We start from the raw sequence: 24,650 nt of genomic DNA on the forward strand, positions 1-24,650 counted from the left end.
AACAGCCTCCAGGCAAGGGAACCCAATGGGGGCCAAATCCAGCCTCCTGATGCCTTAAGCAGTAGCTCCCATGACCATTGGCGTATCTCATCACAGTGTACCATAGGACAATGAATCCACTTAATGTTTTGCTCACTTGCCTGTGCCTCAGCTTGCTCCCTCCTCACTAAGATAGGAGGAATGGGCTTTCCTGGGAGACAGTGGGTGTCTGATATCCAGTCCTCTGGGCTCTGTGGACTCTTTGAAGTTTGAAGGCAGGCTCTGCATTGGAGTATCTTTTTGAAGAGGAAAGTAAAGTATTAGAGATATTTTAAACAAATCACTCTTCATACCAAATGTCGTACCTGAAGACAGATAAACTGTGGAAGGATTTAGTTTTTGGTATGCCAGCATGGTAGTGGGCTGACTTTTTTTTACATTTCCAAAGAGCTTTGCAAAACAACTATTTAATCCTCCAAAGTGGAGGTTCAGAAGGTGATGAGGCAATTTCAGTAACCTGAAACTTCTCATAGTGTCTTAATACTAACAATCAATGTGGTTTTGCAATTCTCTTACAAAAAATGTTTTTTTTTTTTTTTTTACTGCACTGTATACCAACCACATTACATTGTACATTCATTAAACGTACTTATATACCCAAGGGAATTAAACTGGTGTGAATGAATAAACTGAAAACTTTCTTGATCAAGAAAATATTCAGTGATTCTCTCTCTGTTCTCTCTTCCTGTGTATTTGAGTATAAACTTTTACAAGACTTGGTTGAAAGATGTAGAATTTAGATGTCCTTTCTGGTTAAAAGAAAATGTTTTAGACAGTAGTTCTCAGCACTCAAATTCTGCTGTTAATCTCTAACTGATTTGTAAAGATAAATGCCTGGAAAGACAAGGAATGATAACTTAAACAACAGCAGGTAAGATGATGAGAATGGGAGAAAGACTATAAATAAGTGAAATAGTGGTGGACTGAACAAACACAGAGAGAAACTTTTTGTTGACAAGTAATTTCTGCCTGCCCTTCCCACCTCACCTGGTTGTGTTCCAGAACTTCGAAGAGACAGGTACAGCTACCAACTGTCTGAATTCCAGCATGTGGCAAGAATCTTTAAAGATGTTACTGTAATTATACAACCAACCACTGAATTTTTCAGTTTGATCACAGTGAAGAACTACAGCACATCTAGTACAAATGTTAACCTCCATCAGCTTCTCTTCACATTCTATAGCACCTGTGAAGTCAAGGAGAACTTCTGCTTTGACTGCAGGTCCTACCAACAGCTCCTATCCTTTGCAAACTGGAACTCCCAACAGACAAAGCAGACTTAAAATGAAACCACAGCATTTCCAGGGCCCTGACTGCACCACCAGGGAGGGTCTCCTTGCAGGGGTTTTGCTGTCTGTGCTCAAGGCCAGCTCCGATACAGCCTGGACCAGATTCCTGTGAGAACAGTGAGGAACACTCCTGGAGCCTCTGGTCCTGCATCTGACCTCAAGCCTTTGCCTAAACTGCATTGTAGATTAGCCTGTGCCAGGCTTGTTCTTCTTTATCTCTTGCCCTGCTGCCTGGGCTTCCTAGCTTCACCTTGGACCTGCCTTGTCCCTGCAGACTCACCTGGCGGCCATCGGACCATTGGCCGTTCCTGGCTGCCATCCCTGGGCCTGCCCCCTTGCCTGGCCAGATCCTGACAGGCTACGGCCTACTGGGCCACCGCTGCCCCTGCTGCCTCTCGGCACCTGCGGGCCTGGCTCACCTGCCCTCATGGAGTTGCCCAGCCCAGGCACCTTCCAAAAATGCTTTAAGTCTCAGAATATATCCAAAGTTAAAAGCAAAACAAGATGTATTCTCTCTTGCATGCACCTAAATGCGTGTGCTTCCCCTTCAATCCGTGATAAAGCCCATATAAAGCCCATGGGAAAAGTAATCAAAGTACATGGAAGAGTAAGGAGTGGTACTGTTGTAAAGCAATGGCGGGATAAAGATACGAGATCCTATCTTTTACAGAACACTGATACTGCTAGAAAGAATTAAGAAGGCTTTTGTACATATAGGCTTGCTTCAGTTCTGGAGCAGAATCACTAAAATTCTGGCAAATATATGTAGGGATCGACTATTTGGAGTTTAAGCTTCTTAAACAATTGAGGGAAAAGGATAATTGGCACCTGTGAGGCACAGAAGCCTGACAGCAAGGCGGGAAGCAGTGATGTTGTCAGGGCTGTAGGATATAGAGTTAGTAGCTCTGGAACAACAGCAGGCTCTGTACAGCAAAAATGATCTGTACTGAATTTATGATTTTTAATATGTAGCAAAATTATTTAGTGCTCTTCCTAGGCTCATCTTTGGAAAGCAGCCCAGGCTAAGAGCTGAGAGGTCAGAGCTGGAGTGACAGTTCCATGAAAAACATTCTTCTTGTAGGTAAGGGAGTGCTTCCATCCCTGAGTGTCCCTGCTTCTGATCAGTGTCTATCTCCAAGTTTCCTGTGTCTGCTTCAGAACTGAAGAAGTTGTGACCTAAAAACTTGTCTTTCCTCTTCGTCTCCCCAACAATATCAATTAGAATGATATGAGATATTACTCCCTCCCACAGCCTTGTTTCTGAGAGTATAAAGAGATATATAAGGTATATTCTAACAAAACGTCACTGACTCCGTACTTAGTATAAGTAGCAAAAAGATGTAGACATCCACCTGCTAAAAATAATTTAAGCTTCTGCAAATTGCTTAGACAGCCGAACTTCCAAGCAAAGTGTAGGCGAGAGTGGGAATTAAAAATTAACGTACAAATCTAGAAACTGGCAATCTGCAAGTGAGATAGGCCCCTTTGCCTCTGTGATTATAGGCTGTATCTAGCCCTGTCATCTGAGTGAGTGTCAGCTGCTTTAAAATTAGTTCATTGTTTTCTTGCAGTTTGGGGCTGCTGTTAAATGATGCTTTGTGGCAGTCTCAGCAGAGGTACTGGAGACTGATGAGGTGATAAGAGTTTGAGATCGTGTTGACTCTGCAGCCTGGGAAAGCCTGCTGTCTGTTTGTGGTAATTGTCTTGTTCCATTATCCATCTAGCATCCATGCTAGTCAGCTTGGCAACTTTCGGGGGGCACAAGGTTAAAAATGCTTCAAAACTTGAGAAAACAGGCTCTTTCTGTTATGATATCTCTCATTTGAAAGTAATAGTCCTTTGGATTTGTCTGGCTTGCTTCTACAAAAGAACTTATAATTCATCAAGCTAGTGGAAATGTCACCTGAACGTTGCTGAGGAATACGAGATCAGCACTAATACAAATCAATACTGGTTACTTTCCTGATTCATAATGTGTGTGTCAGGTTGCAATTCCCCTGGCTGAAGGCAGCCTGCCGGACATGTTTATCTAGTAGCACACAGTCAGGGTGGGATCTCCAGAATAAAAGATTTTCATTTAAAAGTAATGGTGAATTTTGAACCCTGAGATTCATTCAGAGATCTCATGTTGTCATTGGTGTGTACAGATGTTGGATACATGGTTGGATATGTTTTGTGAGAAAACAGACCTAATGGTGATGGTAGCTGAAAAGCACTATTTCCAGCTCAGGGTCCATGACATCAGGGGCAGTTTCCCGAAGTGTCTCATCATTCATAAGATGATGTTTCTTTTGTTGTACTGATGCCAGGGAGCATTAAAACACCTTGGCTGAGTCCTGGACTTCTTGTGAGGCACCTTTAGATTTTCTGTGAATATAACTGTCAAATTATTTTTTTTTCTTTTCTTTTTTTGGGGGTAAAAAGCTTTTAAATGGATTTAAATTCTTTCTCCTGCTTTTCGACTAGTATATATACCAGTGCTTCACAGAAGTTACACAGTTGAATAAATGCTTTGTCAGAATTCGTCAGAGCAGCTTTGAAGATGACTAGTACTATCTGCAGTAGAAATGTGAATTTAAACAAACAAAACCAAAACTATTTTATTCATATTGTGGAAAAATCTTCTGTGAGCTTGGAGTCATTAATTCACTTTTCAGCTCAGAATCTAAGACCCTTATTAAGTCTTATTTTTTGATTTAAAGCATTCAGCAGACAACATCTGAATCTAAAAAAAGAGCATTTTCTGATTTATATATAGATAAGTATACATATACTGCTGTTTAATTGTTCAATACAACATTCAGACAGTAAATAGTGTCAGGGAATATCGATAAATAGGGTATAGTAAGTGTGAAAATAAACCTTTTCTATTGTTTGCTCCATTAAAATGGAAGCATTTTACCGCAGCAGAAGAAATATGTCTTGCAAATATTGTAACTCCTACATATTTGTGTTTAATTATTACTCTGTTTCAAGCAGCAAAAAATGCTCTTATATAACTTTGGAAGTACATTTGTGGGAGAGACAACAAAAACCCTGTATATATTATCACTTGTTAGGAGTCTTGGGAGAATTAATGAGAAAGAACTGGTATGTATTTTTAGTCTGACAAAGCAGCAAAGGAAATACTCCTTTCCCTTCTCATTATTAAAGGCCACTATGTTTCTGCCTATCAGAGAAAAACTGTGAGGTGTAAAAGCAGGTACAAAACCTGTCTGGTCTTCCTTAACCATGTTATTAATAGATTCTTGGAATACAGGCAGTTACCTGCTTGCTGAAAACCTTGTAGCAGGCAAAGGAGTTCCTGCCCTTCAGCTGGGGTGGCATAAGTGATCATGCCTGTTCTAGTGCTTCAACTTCCTTTCTGGAAAACATTTACAAATAAAAAGGTATTTTTAAAATTTGCAGGTGATACCCAGAACCTACCTGTATGGCTTAGAGATGAAAAATGATATTTAGTGATTCTCAGCTGAAATATCACTGCCGCTGTTGATAAGGAAAATTCATTTGTTCTGCTTGCTCTGTGTCAGGGGATTTGGTGATCTTGCCTCAGCTCTGCAACGAAACAATACTTACATCTCATTCTGTAGCATCTGGTCTCCCTCCTTTCTGGGTTTGGAGCCATTATGTTCCTTTCACTGTCTCTGGCTGGAGTGGTAACCCTGGCTGTCATCTCTGATATCTACGATGATTTATTTCCATTTTTGTCTGTTTCAAAGCAGCATTCATTCCCAGGGACTCACCACCCTTGCTATTTGAGGTTTTCTATTTCTTTGTAGTTTTGCATATCCCATTTTTTTCTTCTGCCTCCAGCTTCCCCCGTTATTAGTATTCCGGTTTGGAGTTTTTTGTGAAAAATGTCTGTAGGTTACCAACAATGATTCATTGTTAGAACTGCTAAATTATAGTCTGCACTATCAAGTAACAGGATATGGCATCAATGGAACAGAATGTGATGCTGTCACTATAGTCCCTTTCAGTACGGATGGTATTACTTTAAAAAGACTTTTAGCTATCTTGTTGAATTGGAAGAAAAAGACACCAACTTTGCTGTGACATGCTCAGACTTGTGCCACACAAATTGCAACCTAGAATGTTTATCCAGCTAAACGACTCTGACTTTGTCAATCAGCTGCTTAGCTGAGATACTCCTCTAGCATATCTGTTCCAGATATTAAATTATATGTTTTTGCCATCAACATACACAAGCCTATGAAGGATTTCACCAGTGCCTTTTTTTCTCGTCACCAAGCTACTCTTTTGTTTTCACTGAAGTTTTTTCTGTGGCACATCACAAACCTCCACAGTAAATCTAATAACACAGAAGCTACAATGAGGCCAATATAAAATTTTACTAGCTCTTTTGTTTACTTTTTAAATTCACATGTAGCCTATAATTTTTAATACACTTTTTTTCTCTAACATTTTACAGATCAGCATTCTGCTGTCTAAAAACAAAGTTGACATTGGGTTGGGATCTTGCTCCAGAATTGGTAGGTGCAGCTGGGCACCTCCTGTCCCTAACTGTGTTAATGGCCTTAACCTTATAAGCTTTGCTCTTCAGGTGTATTTTTGGCAATTACAGTTCACATTTTGCTTGACAGTATTTTTTTTTTTTAAATCTAATCTTTATTTAAGTACCTGCCTCTTGCTTTTGTCCAGTCATGGAAGCAAAGGCTTTCCCAGCATTTATTTGTTTTCTATATGTTAGGTATTGTTCTCGTTCATGCTACTGCTGTCAGAACTACCTGCAAGTCATCCTTGATTTTGAGCTTTGCCACCCTTCTTCCTGGAGGGCTGTGATGGTTCTCAGCCCTGTGTGGAATATCAGGCTGTTTTCCATTGTCTGCAGATTTCTTCCTGGAGTGAACAACTTCAGTTGCTTCAGTGTGCCAGCAGGCTAGCCAAGATTTTGGGCTCCTGAAAGACTTGGAATGAAGTTTTTGTTTATAACCTGAACCAGTGTAGGAGACCAGATTAACTTCCTAAATTTGCACAGCTTAAACAGGTTGCATATTCCCTTATAAATTCACTTTGCTTTTGTATTGTAAGGTTACAGGACATTGCACTTTTACATTTCAAATATCTGCATAGTGCATTGCTCAAGTCTGTGTAATGCAAGTTTGTAGTAAACTTATTCTAAGTAAACAGTTTCTGATATGCATGATGTGTTAAAGAGATTTTAGTTACTATAGGGAATCAGGTTATACTCCAAGAGTTGTGTTTTTTTTTTTCTCTTTTTTCTTTTTTTCTTTTTTTTTCTTTTCACTGACACTGCAGATTCAGATGAAAGCTCTGTTTAAGTATTTTCCTGTTGTATTTTGCCTGGTCAGATTTTCAGCTGTCCCAGAGCTTCCAGCTGCCCAGTTCATCACATCAAATACTAATCTTGCCTTTCGTTGTTATCTAGCAATATTTACCCTGGGCCCTACACATTCCAGAGAGAGCTGTGATGACTCCCATTGCTCTGGGTGTGTGGAAATAGAATATCCTCTCCCATACAGCTCTCTCTGGTGCCACTCAAAGATCAAATGCCAGAACTACATCAATTCAGCTGATGCTTTGTGTAACTGGCATGACCTACATCAGTGAGTACTTTCATACCAGAACGATGCCACGTGATGGTGTAATCACTGGTAAGACAAAGCTGTGCCCATGCTAGGACTTGTTTACCAACAGAGGAAAAGCTGCATTTGACTGGCACCATTTCCAAATATGTTTTTGTGTGGAAAAATTCTGCTTTTATATTAGAACAATAACTGCCCTTTCATAAGCAAAACAATCAGAACTAGTGAAAGCAGAGTTTTTACTGCTGTAAATAGTTTTGTAAGGGTAATCATACAGGGCAGAGCACCAGCTCAGAGCTCAGACTTTTATAGCTGTATTTGCAGAGGAAATACATGAAAGGCTATGAAAGCAAAACCTGCTCATACCAGGCTATCTGATTTTCACATACTGTATTGATTGACTCTACTGTATTGGTAATGATTGAAACAAAATTAGGAGTGCTTTCTTGGAATGTTATACCACTAGTATGTACTAAATGTAGGGCTTTTATTTCTGTGAAAAATTGTCTATTGGTGGTGTTTTGTTTGTTTTAATAATATGCCAGTAAAACTGAAAATTAGGTTGTATCTAACCTGCCTATTTTCTGTTTCTTCTGTAGTAAAAGCAGTGTTAAAACATTTAGATTTCTGTCACTCACGGATAAATTGGACTTTTAAAGAAACCATAAGAACAGTAAAACATGCATTAAAAAATAATGTTGTTTATACTGTTACATTTGAAAACTCAATTTCTTCAATTAAAAAATGGTGCAAGGCCCAAAACAATTGGTAAAGGTCTTTTAAAGAAGGCTAAAATGCAAATATGAGTCAACATTTTTTTTTTCTTTTCTACTGTGAACAGTTAAGGATATTATTGCTGTACATTTTAGCTTTTTTTTTTTTTACAGGTTGAAGAGAAGGCAATTATAGTATTTAGGAATCTTACAGCATTCTCACTGTTCTGAGGAAGAGAGATTTTTCTTTAGATTTGAGTTCTACTTTTAATGTCTTAGCTGTCATTTTAACCTTCCTGGAGTGGACTACTCATTTCCTACAGGACTTTTGTTTCAGGCACTATTTCATAGCTTGCCTTGTTACTGGGAAGCTTTGTGAGCTTTGCCTGATAAATAGGAAAGGATGTCAATTTTTGACCTTTCCCCTTTGGGTAGATTGCCATGTTTCAGTGCTTTCTCAGGCTAGAAGGAATTAAAGCAATAGGCACCTTTCCAAATCTGGATCTGCAGCTCTGCTGAGAGTGCTTCTGCTCTGCACTGCTGCTCTGGCTGTTAACGATGGTTGTAGGGAGCACTCAACACATGAAGCACTGGAGGCTTCTCGGTGCTAAGCCCTCGTTGCCAGGGCTGCATGCACTCCAGTGGTGTTTGCAACCCCTTTCCCTCCAAGGTTGAGGAGCTCCGCCCGTCCTCCAAAAGCAGAACAAGCTGCCCTGAGAGATAGGAGCCTGAGCTTTTTAGGATGCTTGAGCTAGACTAGGAATCTAGTTGAATTACTCGAGGGGAAACTTAGCCAGCAGCTCTGGACAGCTTTATTTCTCATTTGTAAATCATAATGCTGGAAAGAAATCATAAAATATGAGAAAAGCTTATTTTATTTTTAACTGCCATTTTGATTTCCCAGAAGGCACTGACCACTGCCCACCAGTACCGACCCCAAGTTTTCCATTAGAAAAAAAATATGGTAATTTTAAAAGTCATCACAAATATCTGTTTAATAGTTGGGTTTCATATACAGGCGTACTTACAGCTTTTAGATTACAAAACGATTTCAGCTTATATCCCTCAAAGTAAAGGTAAAACATTTTATTTTTAGTGTTTCAATCCCAAGAGCTCAAGCGCTTTACAAACATTGCTGAATTGAAGTTTGCAGCTTTCCAGTAAAGTATGAACTGTTCTTTTCCTGATATTATAAATGGAAAATGAGGAAAGGCTAGGGTCATTTACTCAAGCAATGAATAGCCTTTTAGAATGAAGTTATTTGCTTAGGATTTACTGTCATTCCATAACCATCTAACAAATCTAAAACTGTGCTCTTGTTGAAATGGTACCATGTCCTGTTCTCCACTTTTGGCCACAGTTTGTCATGCCTCTCCAGTTCATCCTCTCTCTCTCACTCATTTGGCTGCCTGGTAGACTAGCTAATTTTTTTTTCAGCTGAACCAAACTGGGAATTAGCAATCAGCCTGATCTCGCTGTGAGACTGTGTGAAATCTCATCCTTAGAAAATGCATTATAGTCCTAGTTTTGCTACAGATTTCTTGTACGACCTTTAGCAAATCCCTTAAGCTCTCTGTTTCCAGCTGTAAAATTCAGATAATTGTATTCCCCAGCCTTTTGGTATGTGAATATTAATTTATTAATATGCATGAGACATTCATACCCCACAGTCATGAAAGCCATGGAAGCTCCTAGATCAACATATTTATGTTTTTATCCATCCACAGCCAGGGAGAGGTCATTTCTGTTAAAAGCCTCAGTAAACTAGACACCCCCATAACATCTTAATAATATTAAACTGGAATTCAAAAGCAACATTAATCTTTAGTCTAGTGTCATCTTCATGGTGACTGTATCCTAAAATCATCATAGCAGAAATTATGATTCCTGCAAGTACCAAAAAGTGTATGTTGCCAAAAGGCTATTGTTGTCAATGCATGACTAACTGCTGTGTAAATATTCTGAATGTATACAGAATTTTGAATTTGGAATGTTTGAAATATATAATCATTGGTGTACCATCATGATGTAGGTAATGAGCCACCAATGCTTACGGTGCTGGACTGAGCCAGTCATCTTTAAACTGGTGATTTTCAATTTTGGCTGGCTTGGTAAAAGCAGCAGGTCAGCTGCAATATGTGTTCTCATGGTTTCATCTTAAAAACTGGATGGGGAAGACATGAAGATATAACTATCTTAATGGTGGTTCTACCATGCAATGCTAGCTGTGACATTGAAGAAATAGCTCGTATGAGATCATCTCCACTCTCCAGCTCTGCAAAGAAGCTTGCATAGGCTCCATTATTATTTTAAGTGGCTTCTTCAAAACACCCATCATGGTCCCTCTAGTTCAGAGCGGTTGAGACAAAGTTGCATTTCCTGTATCTATGGCCTGAAAAATAGGATGGTCAAAGAAGAAAATACTTAAGAAAAAGGTTTGGTATTTTCATGAAAGAAAACAGGACTTCATTCTGTTTCTAATAGGAAAAGCCCTTAATCACAGGGGTAGGTATTGGGGCACTGACTGCACTTACCAGAAAGGCAACGGAAGCTTCTATTGCAAGGACCAGTTACAGCTTGGGGTGTAGCATATGAAGAAATAATTAAAAGGCCAATCTAACTACATAACAATGAACTGCAGCTTAATGATTACTGATTCAACAATCATTAATATCCAGAACACAAAATCTTACAGCCTGAGCTTAAGGAGGAAACTTGCTGAGCTTGCAAAGCTTTACAAAGAAGGGAGGTGGAGGAGGAGAAGAGACACAGACATCAAGGCCTTCAGCCTTAGAAAAAAAAAAGGCAACTTGTTTTGTAAGGTCGCTATGCCCTGAAAGATATTAACTTCAGTGAGATTTAGCAAAAGCAGAGCTGACACAGTGACTACTGAACCAAAGGTTTCCAGTGTATAAAGACCCTTTTTGTAATACATGTTGCCTAAAAGATACTAGTGCTTTTTGTGTTAGCCGAAACTAACCTAAACTACAAGCTCTAATGAAAGCAAGCATCCCAGTGACAATAATGGGTATGTTACCTGCTTAACTATATGTTTGCTAGAAGAAAAAGGGTGATTGAAAGCATTTAGTCCCCTACCATCAGCACCAGCTGCTGTTGTATCAGCCATTGTATCCAATGATGTCGTTTAAAAGCACAACCATTCCTCACTCCTATCAAATTAGAGGCTTTCAGACCTAAGGTACAAAATTGCAGGCAGCTGTGCTGTACCATGTGATGGTCATAACTGCAATATTAGGCCAATTTTGGGGCAGGAAGATGGCTTGGCTTTGCTTGCTTCTCTGAGGTGGAAGTGAAGATAGCTCTTTCCTGCTGTTTAAGTTTGTGCTAGTTTATATGGTTGTGGTTGCTGCGGGTTATGTGGCAGAAGGTTGTGCCTGCTGTTCTTCTTACTTTTATTTTTTTTTCTTCCCCTTTTGTCAGAAAAAAAGGATTGGGTGTGTGTTTCTAGTGGTATGTGTGATCGCTTGAGAGCCCTACTCCTTATGCTTATCTCTGAATTTATATAGGTATATTTATATTTAAGGCTAACTAATTGGTCACTTGTGTTACTGTGCACACAAGTGTTATTCTCAGTTAAATCCTTTAAAGCTACAGATCAAGGTAGAATTACTTTGCTCTAAACACTGTTGTTGTTCTGTCTTCATACGGTACTACTGGGGGCTACTGAAAGGTCTGAGCATTGTCTTAACTCTTCCCCATGGTGGCCTAAAAGGCTTTAAATAGCACTAGTTCTTCTTGTAGCCTGGCTATGTAAAATACTTCACTTTTGGAATCAATCATTTGGTGACTGGATTCAGTGGCTTAGAAAAATCAGTCCTACATTTTTGAAGCATTTGGAAAGACCACACCATATTCAGACAGGATAGGACTGTTCTGAGCTGTCCTTGACTTTCAGAGCACTGACTGTGTAAGTGAGTCCTAGCTCTTTCTCTGGAATCTCCAAAATCTGCAGATAGCTATTTGTTCAATGTCTGAAAAGCATGATCAAACAATGTTTCCTGTACTTCTTTAAGCAGCAGAGACTTTAATGTTGCAGGACTATTCCCGTACGTCTCCAGCAGGGGACCTGCTTCCAAAAGGCAGCTGGCCTACTAGCACAAACCAGCTGCTTCAAGGTCTTGCTGTTGCTTTCTTTTGCATTATCGTACTCTGCTCTGGAACTTTGAGTGTTATCCAGATTGCACGGAGTATTTCCCACAGGTCCCACTGTTTGTTGAATTGCTATCCTGAAAAATTCTTCCTATAAAAGCTGCTAATCCCAAGAAATTGGGGAGTGCAGGTGCTCCCTAGAAATTACCAAAGTTGTGATTTTTGTCCCAGGACTAATAATGCTATGATGGTATCAGATACAAACCAGCAGTCTAGCTAGTGAAAGGGCAGGAGCATCACAGGAATTCATGGCTCAGGAACTGAAAACATCCCCCTGCCACCACCCGCAACAGCTGAGTACAGATGGAGGACTTGGCTGTTTTCCATCATTAGTGAATAACCCATTTCTCTGTGCTGATTGATTTGCCCTATGCTGTCTTATTTTTTTTTCCATGCTATTGCTGGCAGAAAGGTCTTCTCTACTAACAACAAGTTTGTCTAGTTTTGGCATTGAGCTTAATATTGAATGACAATTTAATACTTCCTCTTCCAAGTCATGTTGACCTTTAGTTTTGTGGCAGATAATTTCTAATGTGTGTGTATATAAAAATATCTTAATTACTTTGCTTTTAAAAACTAGTTTGAGGGAAATCATCATTTCAGCCCAAAAGCATGCAATAATGATTTTTCTATTACTGGGGGGTCTCCGTACTGAGCTTAGCTCTTGCTTCTAAGAAAATAGAAGTTCAGTGCACAAATGAGTCCCCGTTTGCAAGTTGGCTATACACCTGTTGAAATGTTAAGCAATGATCGAAAATCTTGTTCATTATTCTGCTTTCTCAGCAACACAGTAAAATGTATCTTTTTGCTTCTAGTTACTGAAAGTCTTTACTAAATGAAGTACATAAAGCTTAGTAAAAGAGGCTCATCCTGAATTGACCTAGGACTCAATTAAGTATTTAACAAGCTATGTGTATCTCTTTGTTATGGCTTGATATCACACTTCACCATGCTTTCTGACAATTTTGAGATTGAATTTTAATATTAACCAATGCTCGCTCTGAGAAGGTTCCTGCTCACATTTCCATTATTAGTTCCAATGACCTTAAATTCCTGCTGTAGTAGGAAGTGAAATTTTAAATCTATGCTGAAAATCTCTTCTTACCATTCTTTCAGATTTCCATAAATCTTTTAATGCACAGCATTCAAAGTAGGCGTGAGACTGTAGACTGTACAAATAGCTCTCTTTTTCCTAAATTATTTCATAGTAAGTAAAATCCTGCTGGCATTACACAACAGCGGCACTACTGCTAAGAGGGTGGAAAAGTTTAAAAAATAAAATTCTATGTTAATATTATTAATAGCAGAGTTTCATCAGGGATTCTTAAAATCTGATCTCGCATAAGGGAAAGCAATAGAAAAGTTTAATTATGATCTTTGTTGGCACAGTTGTTGGAATCGCTGGGCTGTGGCTGGCCGAGGGGCCCGTCGCTCCTCCTCACCGCAGCGGGGGGAGCTGGGTCTGCCTGCGTTGAGACCCCGCTACCTGTCCCCTAAGGGCTGCTCGGCTCCAGGGGCCACCTCGCTGCTGCGCGGAGCCCTCAGAGCTGCCAAACCCCAGCGGCTTTCATGTCCTGAAATTCAAACACAACTGTGCGGCACCAGCGCCGGCGGCAGTAACGCTTGTATGCTCGGGCGATGTGCTCCAGCGATGCCTGCGTGCTGATGGTGCCGGCCTAACAGGTGCTCGCCAGCATCCCCGCCGCGGGGCTCGGCTTCCTCCGGGCCTCCCGGGGTGCGCCCGGGGCCCTCGGGGAGCCGGGCGATGGGCGAGGAAGAAGATGGCCGGAGACAGAGGGGGCGGGAGGCGCCGCCGGGGCCGCCTGAGGGGGCGCCGGGGCCGTGTGAGGGGGACGCGGGCCGCGCTCCGCCGGCGGCCCAACCGCCGCTCCCCTCAGCGGCGAGGGGCGAGCGGCCGGGGCCGGCGGCGGCGCCCGCCTCTGCCTCCTCCCCCTCGGTGCCCTGCCTCCTCCCTCCGCCGGGCGGCCGGGAGAGAGCGCGGCCGAAAGGTGCTGCTGGAAGGGAAGTTTGAAGAAGGTCGCCGGGTGCCTGGGCGCTCCAGCAGCATCATGGCGGAGCCGGGCGAGTCGCCGGTCCACGTCCAGCAGCCCCAGGCGGCGCCTGCCGCCCCGGCCGTCGGCTGGCCCATCTGCAGGGATGCCTACGAGCTGCAGGAGGTCATCGGTCAGTGCGGCGGGGGAGCGGGGCCGGGGGGGCGGCGGGGGGATGCTGTGGGGGGGCGGCCGGCCCCCGGCGGGCTGGGGCTCGCTGGCTGCGGCGGATGCGCCCGGCACTGCGGTGGCGCCGCCGGCGGCTGCCGCAAACTTTATCCACCCGGCGGCGGCCCCGGGGGGCGGCGGCTCCTTCTAGAAACCGCCGCGCCCCGCCCGGTGAGGCCCGGCCCGGCGTGGGGGGTTCGCCCCGGTGTCCTGCGGGGCGGCGTCAGCCCCGCACCGAGCCGCGGTCTCCGCCGGGACCCCGGCAACTCTGCGGATGCGCGCCCGGCCGTGCGCGCAGCTGTACGTGCATCCGCTCCGATTAGTCTGCATTTTTCCGGTGGTTGGATGGGGGAGGTAGAGCTCACCCAGAGACCTGCTGCTGCGTCGCCCTGACTTCCTTTTTGCTTTTCTTTTTTTCTTTCTAGTTTGCGTTTGAACACTGCCCTCTCCCCCCCACCGGTCGTTGTCGCCCCCCATCCACCTCCCCGTGCCCCCGCGCCCGGCCGTGTGCTCCGGACGGATTACAGCCCGGCTCACCCAGCTGTTTTTGTCCCGGTTTGCGGGGTGAGGCTTAGCCTGGCTGCTGCCCTCCTCCGCAGCCCCCTCCGCAGCGGGCTTGCTGCGGTGTGCTCTGTCTGTCTGTCTGGTCAGTGCAGATCACACATGCTCCATCTTCATCCCATGTGTTTGGAGTTCTGCAGTGTGAAAAGGTGGCTGTGGTTAGCAGTACGTGGGATGGAAAGGTTTCTGTCTCCTGATCTACACGTTGCTTGTTGCTAATAAACTACTTTGGGAAAACTTGCTTTTATTTGTGCGTGACACTTTGAACTTGGAGCAGATACTGCAGGTGGTAAAGGCCTGATCTGACTGGGGTTGTTGTGTGTGCATGAGGGCATTTCGATGAAAAAATCCAGGAGTCTTGCCTGGTGATGCTGGTGGTAATCTTTGATATTGCACACCGATTGCTAATCACCGTCAGGCTAACGACAACCAGAATGCGCGTTGGTGATCGGGGCCGTGAGCTGTGGGTACCCAGTTTTGTTATTACGCTAGCTGTTTTCCATGAGCACAAACCAAACAGCTGAGAAGTTCTTCCTTGAAGTGGGGTGACTTGCTGTTGGCCCAGGTGATCCAAGTGCTTGTTTGCACTTCCTAGGCTGTGAGAAGGGATTAAGGAGGGCCGAGGGGTCAGGTGCTGGGTATCAATGGGTCCAGGGCGGTGACACACCTGAAGCGGCTCTTGATGAAGGCCCCACGTAGGCACACATTTGTTTTCCAGAGGCCTTTGTCTTGCTCAGTATGGGGATGGGTCTAAATTAGTCAAGCAGAAGCAATTCTACTGGTATAAGCTCTATCTTTGCTGAGGAGCAAGTCTTTCTTCTAAGTTTTTTTTTTTTTTAAAGAAAAAAGCATCAGAAAGTGTTGGATTAAGTCTTGTCTAGGGTTGCTTAGGGTGTGACGTGAGTCATATGAGTTATTTTAATAGTGGTTATTTTCTCTTGCAGTTCTGCAGAAGGGCTGGGTGAGAGTTCTTGAATGTCTTTCTCCTTTCCACTTACAAAGCCTGCATTTTTTTGTAGTGTAAATCATTTCTAAATAATAACTTTTAAGAATTCATCTATTATAAGGGTAGATGCTCATTGGAGTCACAAATACTTATCTGAAGGAGACTTCATTGCTAGTTACTTACTGGTGCTATTAGATATCAATATTTCTGCAGTAAAGTGAATGCCTAGTGAGGAAATTGAGGCCAGGTTGTGTTGAATTGGATCCTTAGTCATAGCAAACTTAGCTGGCTTGAGTTGAACTTTTACTAAGCTTAGGCTACATATGTGACTTTTTTTCTCAAATGCGTTGAAGTTTATTTTGTATCGTGACAAATCTTATGATTAGTCTAATATATATTTTTTGCTTCAACATACTGGAGACCATTAAATTTGGTCACAATACTCTTAAAAATGGTAAAACAACCTGTAAATTCTATGCAGTTGACCAAACGTGGGCATAACATTCATCCAACATCTCCAGAATTGTTACTTTAATGAATTTCGTGAGGGGTTCCTAAAGTATCTTTGTATCTGAGGGAGGGGAGAATGGTCCAGCCTGACCTCGGCTCAGCAGTCATTCCTGTCCCTCTGCAGCAGCCGTGCCAGGGTCAAATGCCTTGTGAACGTGAGCAATACCATGCACCGCTGAAGCAGGGCCCTTCACCTGTGGAAAGCACTGCTTAGCTCTTCCTGAGGAATGGGGTTGAGTCCTCAGGGCTGGCTTCAGTTACAACAGCCATTCGCTACTTAAATGTGAAAAATAATGTATTGGAGTGTCTCTGTGGGCTTTGCAGGAGGAAAGGTACACAGGATGAGGTACTCCAGGATGTTTTTTTCAGAGCACTTCACAAAAGAGTAAACTTTATATCATATGCTAATTAGTATACAAGGTGCAAAATGATTTCAATGAGCTGTTCTAGGGGGTGTTTAAAAGTTTGTGGTGATCCTAGGATAAAAAGTTTAAAAATCATCACTTGTCATATATGTTGTCTCCATCCTGTGGATTTAGTTGGTTGGAGAAATTTTACCCTCTTTCTCTATGAGAATGTGAATGCTTCTCATTGCTCATCTGTGCTTGGCCAAATGTAATTTTGAAAAGCAAGGCCACGTGGTATGGATGTCAAATGATATGGCTCTTCTGCTTTCCTTTCTCTGTTGCTTTTTTTTTTTTTTTTTTTTGCAGTGGTTAGGAGGTTCAAATGCCTGTAAAAGAGAATGCTAGCTGTAAGTTGCACTTCTTAGGAGATGTTATTTCATGTGTGTTTTGTTTTTAAGGTTGTTAGCAAGTTCTTTGTAAACTCTTGGTATGCAGTTTCATGATACATTTAATCTGCTGCAACAGGCAGCTGTTGAAAAGATCTCATTGATCTGACAGAAAACTAGTTCTTCTGCTGGGTTAGTTTTCGGTCAGATCAGGTTCCCTGTTTGATTTGCTGCATGGCTGATCTCATGGCAAGAAAAGGCTCTCCCTACTAATGTCTGTATGGAAATCTTTACTGAGGCAATAAGTTGTTCTGATTGCTGTCTGTAAATGTGTAGGATAGAGTTAAGAGATAAGGAAATCCTTGCATTAATTCAGATTGATACAGGCTGCATAAACCTACCCATTTAGAAATTAAAAGGGGACTGACTGTTTGGATGGTGAGGGTCCAAAGCAGCCTTCCTGTAGGAGTTGGAGATGAGAATGGTAATTGCTATTAAGGAACAGCCAGACTTAATTTTGTGAAGATTTGGGAGATCTTTGTATGACTTTAATATATCAAGATAAAATGTGCTGTGGATTTTATTTATTTATGTTGTAGCTGGATATGACTTAGGTTAAAAGAATAAACAAACAAAACAACAGAGGTAATAAAATCAATACTTTGAGATGTTCTTTTCAGTTTGAGTTTATTTCCGAGTAGTCTGGATAAGACAACTGAAATAGATTTGTCTGAATTGCTGTCACTTACACAAGCAAGGTTTTTTCCTTCTGAGAAGCAATGGAAGTCTGCACAGAACAGAAATCTGCACAGAACAAATGTTTAAATGATAATCAATATAAAAGCATGAAAATTGATTAGTCTTAATTATATTTATATTCTTCATATTGTTATGAGTCCTACATCACACGGATGAGACAAAGCAGCATTAAATGTTTTATTTTTTTAATTGATATGAACAAGTGACTTTGCTCTTGAAAAACTGCATTGGAGTTGATGCTCTCTTACTGGCTGTAACTCCATGTTTGTAAGACTGCACTGATAGTTTGGGGGAAGATCCTGTTAGGGACAAAATGTATCTTGTCATTAGGCTGGCTGCTTGGTCCTGTTACAAAGCAATAATTTCACTTCTCCAGTTGCAACTGATTTGGAGAATTAATTTGGCTAGAAAAGAGGCAGAATTAATTGGAAAATACAGGGTTACTTCCAAATGATGGATTATCTTTACATTAGTTGCAACTCATTAAAAAGCTACTTTAATTGAACTGAGGCTTCCGTCTAGTGTTGCCTTTCTAACTTTGAACTCCAAAATATCTTGTCATTTGCTACCTTGTGATGTTCAGTGTTAAGTCAAATGTGTTGGGAGTTTGACTAAAACAGCTTATAGCTCAAGGCTCTTCTGCTCATTTTGTAGCCCTTATTGTAAGCAGTCTATGAGCCCCTCTCACATTAATGGCTCAGAGGTCTTTGGTGTTTCTATGGAATAGAATACTTATTATTTTTTCCCTTGCTGCATGTGTGTTGCTAAAGGCTCTTTGTCTGACAGAGAATACTCTCCTGTTTTTGTTGTTACCAGGGATCTTAGTTTGGCTCTGTAGAGAGGGTCTGGTTATGATGCTTAGGAACCGATGTTCAAGTTTGTAAGCATAGTGTATGCTGTTTTGAAAAGTTTCTCTGTAGTTAAATAGGTAAAATTATAGTTCTGTATTTTGTTATTTAGATGCTTGTGCCTCATTCACACTTTCCAAAATTTCTTATCCCTCTGCTTAACTAACTTTTTTTTTTTTTTAGAGACTGTTTGGGGTGGGGAGAACAATTGAAGGGCTTTTGAATCAGTTATGTATATGCTGCGAATTAGAGTGGACTGTGCTTGGTGAAATTTTACACAGCAGCAGCTAAAGCTCCAGTCAACTTGGATATTTGCTCTTACAGAGGTTTTTGAAACCCCCATGTAATTCTTGTATACAGAACTGTGTAATTTGATAAGTAATGCTTAATGCTACCTGACATATTTATCCTAAAACTTTGTCAAAACAAATGTGCATACTTACCTTAATTCTGATCCAAAACAAATTATAGTTTTTAACAATAACTGTTAAGTTACAAAGGCAGCCTGAGTATATTGTGTATGTGCACATCAAATACAGCATTCATAACATTCATCATGTGAGTTGAAGTGAACGTAGTTTCATACAATGGTAGCTTGACAGGGAGAGTATGTTTTGCAGGTTAAAATTCTACATTTTGAGAAATAATTGATTGAGATTTCCTGTCAGCTAATAACCATTTGAAGAAACTAAAAAAAGTTAAATCCCCATTGAGTAATTTAAAGGGGATGGCTTTTAATTCAGTTGTCAGCGTAAAGATGGTCATGGTGCAATTAAAAATACCTCTTAGAACATCCTCAGTGCCATGCTGCAGACGAGGCTGTGCAGAGCTGTTAGTTATTATTTGACATGTCCACACATGATAATAGCAGTGTTGGGGAAGGGAGCTCTGTCTTGATATTTTTTTCAAAGAAAATGAACTTTCCGTACTAGAAATACTAAGATTGGTGACAAAGCTGTAGTTTCTGTTGCTTTTAAGACATCAGGCTTTAAATGATTCATTGATCAAACCTTGCTATTGTACTAACTTTTAAAATTGTAGCTTATACAGTTGGAATTCAAATTTGTCAGGAAGAAGATTAGTTATATTGTAATCTGAATGGTATGGAGAGTACATGTTTTCTTCATTTTTGGCTAACTTCCTTTGATTTTGTTGCAATTGCAAGTAACCAGCAAGTCTTGTTTATAATTTGTTAAACAGAAGGGTAAAGGAACACATAATCATCACACTCAGCATGTCAGGCAGTTGACTGGTACTACATAATTATAACTTACACAAACGTATGCTGTGTTTCCTGCTCTTGGAATCCGTCTGCCTCCTTTTCACTTGGATCTCGCATCCCTCTGCTTTCTACCTTCTTCCCCCTCCCCAGATTCTTCTGACAGAGAAGGTCTGTAACTTCAGACCCCAAAAGCCCAGAATTGGATTGAGTGCTACAAAAGGAGCAGTTCTGCTGGTGATAGTGTGGAAATTTGATTCTTCTTAAGCCATACAGCAAGGCTTTGCATCTTCAATGTGGAACGACTGCTTGTGAGCAGCATTGTAAGGATGCTTGGATAGCTGGGGTCAAGTTCAGACCGGGAGAGCAGTTCTAGGTTGGGTCTCGTGTTGCTCTGAAACATCAGAATTGTCACAGTGATTTTTTTTTTTTTTAAGAATTACTTACCGTTAGGTCAGAGACTTTTTTTTTTCTCTCCAGAATCTGCCTGTCAAGCAGAGCTTCTCTTGAAGTGGAAACAAAACCACATCTGTTCTGACTGGCTTGAGGGGGGGAACAGTGAGCTCTCCCCGAGATGTGGGTGGTTTGTATAGTGGCCACATGTGTAGACCATATTTCATTTGTGTGTGACCATTCTGGTTCTTTCTACCTCTCCCCACCCCCCTTCCAAAGTAATTCAAAGCTATATGGCAGCAGTAGTTGGAAGCTGGTTTTCTTTCCAGTAATAATAATAGCGATCCTTGGCTCTCCAAGAATGGAGCTTAAAAATCAAGTTGTATTAGTTACTAGTGTTAACTTTTTGGCTTTGCTGAAATCACTGGGATACTGCTGAGCAGCAGCAGAGGAACAGTCTGCTTGCTGATCTTGGAAGATAAATATGACACTAGAAAATTTATGGAGCCCCAAATTAAAAGCAAGGTATTTAGTGGACGTTGATGCTGCTTACCCTGTGTAAATAATTAGCTTTTTTTTGAATGAGTGAATTTTTCAGGTAGTTTTGCTGGTAGGATGAAACCCGACAGCTCTGCTGGCTTTCTGTTCCGTGCTAAGTTTTAAAGGTTTTAGGGTGTGTGTAAGGGTAGTGTGATTGAAGCTTGTTGGCTGTAAAGCCAGTAGCATTCAGCAGTGGCAGCAAGAAGCAATGCTGGTGTGAAATAGTTGAGAAGAATGTGCTTTAAAACTTTTTTCCTTCTTTCATCAGTCTCTGTATGTATCATACAATGTTCTACACTTCAGGTTGACTGGTGACTTGTTTGGAGAGCTTCTGTGACTCTGTGAAGACACTGGCAGTGCTGATAAAGGTGGTGGGTTTTCAAGAGCCTATCTGAAGAGATTTCTGGTGCAATTTTTCAAGGGTGCTGATTGTGGCAGTTCTACTTTCTGCAAAGTGGGCTCAGTAAAAAGCTGTAACTGTCAGCATTGTTCATTTGGTAGCTGATGTGTTCAGTGTGTGGCATCGATGGAGTTAACGTTTCCGGTCCTTTGTCCCCAGGTATTTGACTAAGCATGTGACTTTACTCCATGGCTTGGTGAAACCTCACTATGATAAATTAGCTGTCTCCATTATTCCTTTATCTTTATGATTAACAATTTCTGAATTGTTTTATTAGTCTAATTATTCCTGTGGATGTCTACATGCTTCAGAGGTATTCTGATCAGAAGAGTAAAATGTAGGTGAAACTTGAGGATGTCATATAAGGCTGCTGTAATGATTATGTTGCATAGCTTTTAAGCTGAGCTATGCTAATGCACTTAAAGAGAAATGGGGGACTAAAGCAGGTGGAAAACTGGAAGGTTTTCAGTGTTCCTAGTCATGCTTTCAGAGCATGAACCTAAGACTCTTCATCTTGGAGGTAAAGATCAATATTGAATGTCTGAGGTTTTTCTTAATAGGAACAAATGATTACAGCTGTAAGCAAACTGTGTGCCAAGTATATCTGTTTTATGGTAGTGGTACAAAAATAGTTAATTGACTAGACTGGAAAAATGTTGTGTATTTACCTGCTGATCATGGTTTCTATCCTGTAAAAGTAATATGGGCAGGTTTGTGAGCTTGGACTATAGCTTTAGTCTTCTGAGAAGGATCATATTCAGATTGAGAAGGATCACAACTGATCTATAAATTTTCTTTTCCCTTTCCACTTCTTTGCTTTGAAGACATTTTATTATGTGGACTGAATTTAAACTTACTTCTGTTAGTCTCGTGCTTCCAGTCTGTGCTGGAACTTTATTGGAATTAGATTAGAATCACCTGATGAAAATTCAATACTATGATAGCATTTGTATTGCTCCAACTTTTCCATTATTTCATGAGGAATGGAACCAGAAATAGGTAAGTTTTTGTTTGTACTGTGCGTCCATGACAGGCTTATTCTAGCAGAGCATATTCTGTTGCAGTGAACTAGCTAAAGATGCTTTATAGCTCAGCACTGCAATATTAATTGCAGATCTTCATGACTGTGGTAGCAGAACTGTCTTTGTGTTGGTAGGTTGCTGTTCTCCATTCTCAGAGGGGAATGATGCACTATGTGGTGACATCCAGAAGACCTAGAAAATAGAATTGTTCTAAGTGTTTGCTTTCAAACTAAATGAGAAACAATAAAATGTGGCAACTAACTAAATCAACAGCAGTGTTTGTTTGTAGTGCTACTTCATGCAAAACAGTAATTCTTTTAATAGTTTTTTTTTTTTTTTTTTTCCTGGGGATGAAATATGGTTCAGCATAGCAAGTCTTCAATTTATCCTGCTTGTATAAGGTGAAGTGAACTTCAGATGATAACCTGCTAAGGGGACTCTGGTCTGTACAATGAGTACAAGAATTTCATATCTGGTGTAGCTACGCAGAGCCATTTCCAGTGTGAGTTTGCCTTCCGAATCCGTTTGCATTCGTATGTATACGGAATAGTGGTTTCTGTACTGATGATGAAAGAACAGGAAGGATGGGATAATCACAGTTCATGTTTCTCTTCTGAAAATATTTCAACTAAAAATTAGATCTTGACATTTGTCTTGGGGAGGGGAAACTTACCTTGCCATGTAACATAAAAGTATTTAAAGTTTCTAGTACAACATATGATTGGAAAGGTTTTGTTTTGTGTTTTAAGGTAGACTTAGATTAGGAAGACCTGGCTCTATCCTAGAAGAGTGGATTTCCTTGCGTCGCTGAAGTTTTGAAGTAAAAACTACTTCTGAAGCAGTGCATCTATATCTGGTGTGATAAGATGCCAGTGCTGTTTAGGAACGTGATTCAAATTAATGGTTAGATTAACATTTCTCCTAATTGGAAAGGTAATTTTTTTTTCCCTACTAGATCGTTGTTGTGTAGATAGCTATAGCTCAGAATCGTTGTTTCTTCCAGATGTTATTCTGAGTGTTATTTTTGGGCTTTGCTTTGAGCTATTCTGAAAACTGAGGGCTGAGTGGGGTTTGGACAGACATGTAAGAAGGAGATTGGAAACAGTAGAAACCTTATCCCTGCTGGTCATGCCTCAGCTTGGAAAAACTAAACCTGTTCTGGGAGTCTTGCAGTAAAGATTTTCTTCAGCTTTGTACTTCAGGCATGAGCCTGCAGAACTTCAGCATGATCTCTGGGACCAGGGACATTAAGGGCCTCGGGGCATCTTTGATTTGAGGCTTAGGGCTGGGACAATGTCTGATGGGAGCCAGACACCAGTAGTGTCAATTGACAGGACGAGAGGCAATGAGTACAAACTAAGAAACATGAAATTCAATCTGAACACAATAAAACTTTATTTTTTTTATTTGTTTTTTACTGTGATGGTGATCAAACAGTGGAACAGGTTGCTCAGGGGGTGGTGGTGTCTTTATCTATGGAGATATGCAAAACCCATCTGGGCAACTTGCTGTAGCTGGCCCTGTTTGAGCAGGGAGGTCAGACTAGATGATCTCTAGAGGACTCCTTCAACCTTCAATGATACTCTGGTTCCATGGTTTGAAACAGTTTTTGGTGGTATCTTCGTATGAAACAGCAGAAAAATAGATGCTTAGGGCTTTGTTCTTTCAAGGCTGTCACATATCTAGGAAGCAGCTGTCACGGGTGTTCTTTAATATTGCTGTTAAGATTTTTCCTATGAAATTTGTGCTGACTCTTCAACCTAAGATAAAACTAGACCTTTAACAACAAATTTGGATGCAAAATCTTTAAGGAAGAAAATGTCAGATTTCTCTTTCTTGTCTAGATAATCTTCTTTGGTTTAAGTTGAGATTTATTACTCAGTGTTCTTCTGTTGTGCAGCCGACTGCATGATAAGGAAGTTTATTTTAGCAGCTTTTTCAGATGGATTTAGAAAAAAGCTACTTTTTGTGGTGCTTGTGTCCATGTGGAGTGTTTTATGCTACTTCAGATCAATGAAGGAAAAACAGAATGCCTGTGCTGGCAGTCCTTTCTGGAGGGCTAATTAGGGACAGGGGGATCTCTCAGACTTAATGTAGAAATACCTTCACAGAATCCATAGAAACTTTTTCTTTCTCTTCTTAATAACAGATAGTTTGAAGTCTGTGATAAAATGTTTAAAATGTGTACTGCAAGCAATGATGTGAAAAACATACTTTTGAAGTAACTTGATGAGGAAAAAAAAATTCTCTTAAAACACAGGCAAAACTTCTGAGTTCTGTCAAATGCTGTAAAAAACCTTGAGACCTCTTACACGTATTTAAGCATTTTTGTATAATGCTATGAATAACAAAGGTGAAAAAGAAAAGTGAGACCTGTTAGGTCACTGATGTAATCTGACCTTATCACAGCAGCAAAAAAATGCTTTACACAGATGTTCTTTTGTATGTCTTTTGATTTTGTGAATTTGATAGCAAGTTGGTGGTACAACCATAAATGAAAAAAAAAATAAAAATAAAGATTTTTACTTAATTATCTGAAAAAAAGACATACATTGTGAGGATGAATGGATAATGACAGGCAAAATCTGTTTTGGTGTTTGAAACATTCTTAAACCAAATTGCATCTTTAACTTTTTCTTGTCTCTTGTTGGGAAAGTGCCAAATGGCTAGGAATTTGTTGGAGCCATTCAAGATGAGCACGGCGTGTCCACATCTTGCCTTA

The 24,650-nt window shown here is 40.9% G+C and overlaps 1 protein-coding gene and 1 long non-coding RNA gene across 2 annotated transcripts in view; one reads left to right on the forward strand and one right to left on the reverse strand.

Annotated features, from left to right (window-relative positions):
* Positions 1 to 139: 139 nt before the first annotated feature.
* On the reverse strand, positions 140 to 5,160 carry LOC118261716 (uncharacterized). The gene is made up of 3 exons (XR_004782439.2): positions 4,905 to 5,160; positions 4,596 to 4,692; positions 140 to 275 (listed from the first exon to the last, which is right to left on the reverse strand). It is a non-coding gene; the product is annotated as an uncharacterized LOC118261716 (long non-coding RNA).
* An 8,368-nt stretch (positions 5,161 to 13,528) lies between these two features.
* Positions 13,529 to 24,650, forward strand: part of STK39 (serine/threonine kinase 39) — a 90,221-nt gene continuing 79,099 nt past the window's right edge. The window contains 2 exon segments of the mRNA XM_035570915.2: positions 13,529 to 13,689; positions 13,691 to 13,962. Coding sequence (XP_035426808.2) covers positions 13,544 to 13,689; positions 13,691 to 13,962 — 418 coding nt within the window. The 5' untranslated portion in view covers positions 13,529 to 13,543.

This window comes from Cygnus atratus, chromosome 6 (genome assembly GCF_013377495.2).
Source record: "Cygnus atratus isolate AKBS03 ecotype Queensland, Australia chromosome 6, CAtr_DNAZoo_HiC_assembly, whole genome shotgun sequence".
Taxonomy (NCBI): Eukaryota; Metazoa; Chordata; class Aves; order Anseriformes; family Anatidae; genus Cygnus; species Cygnus atratus.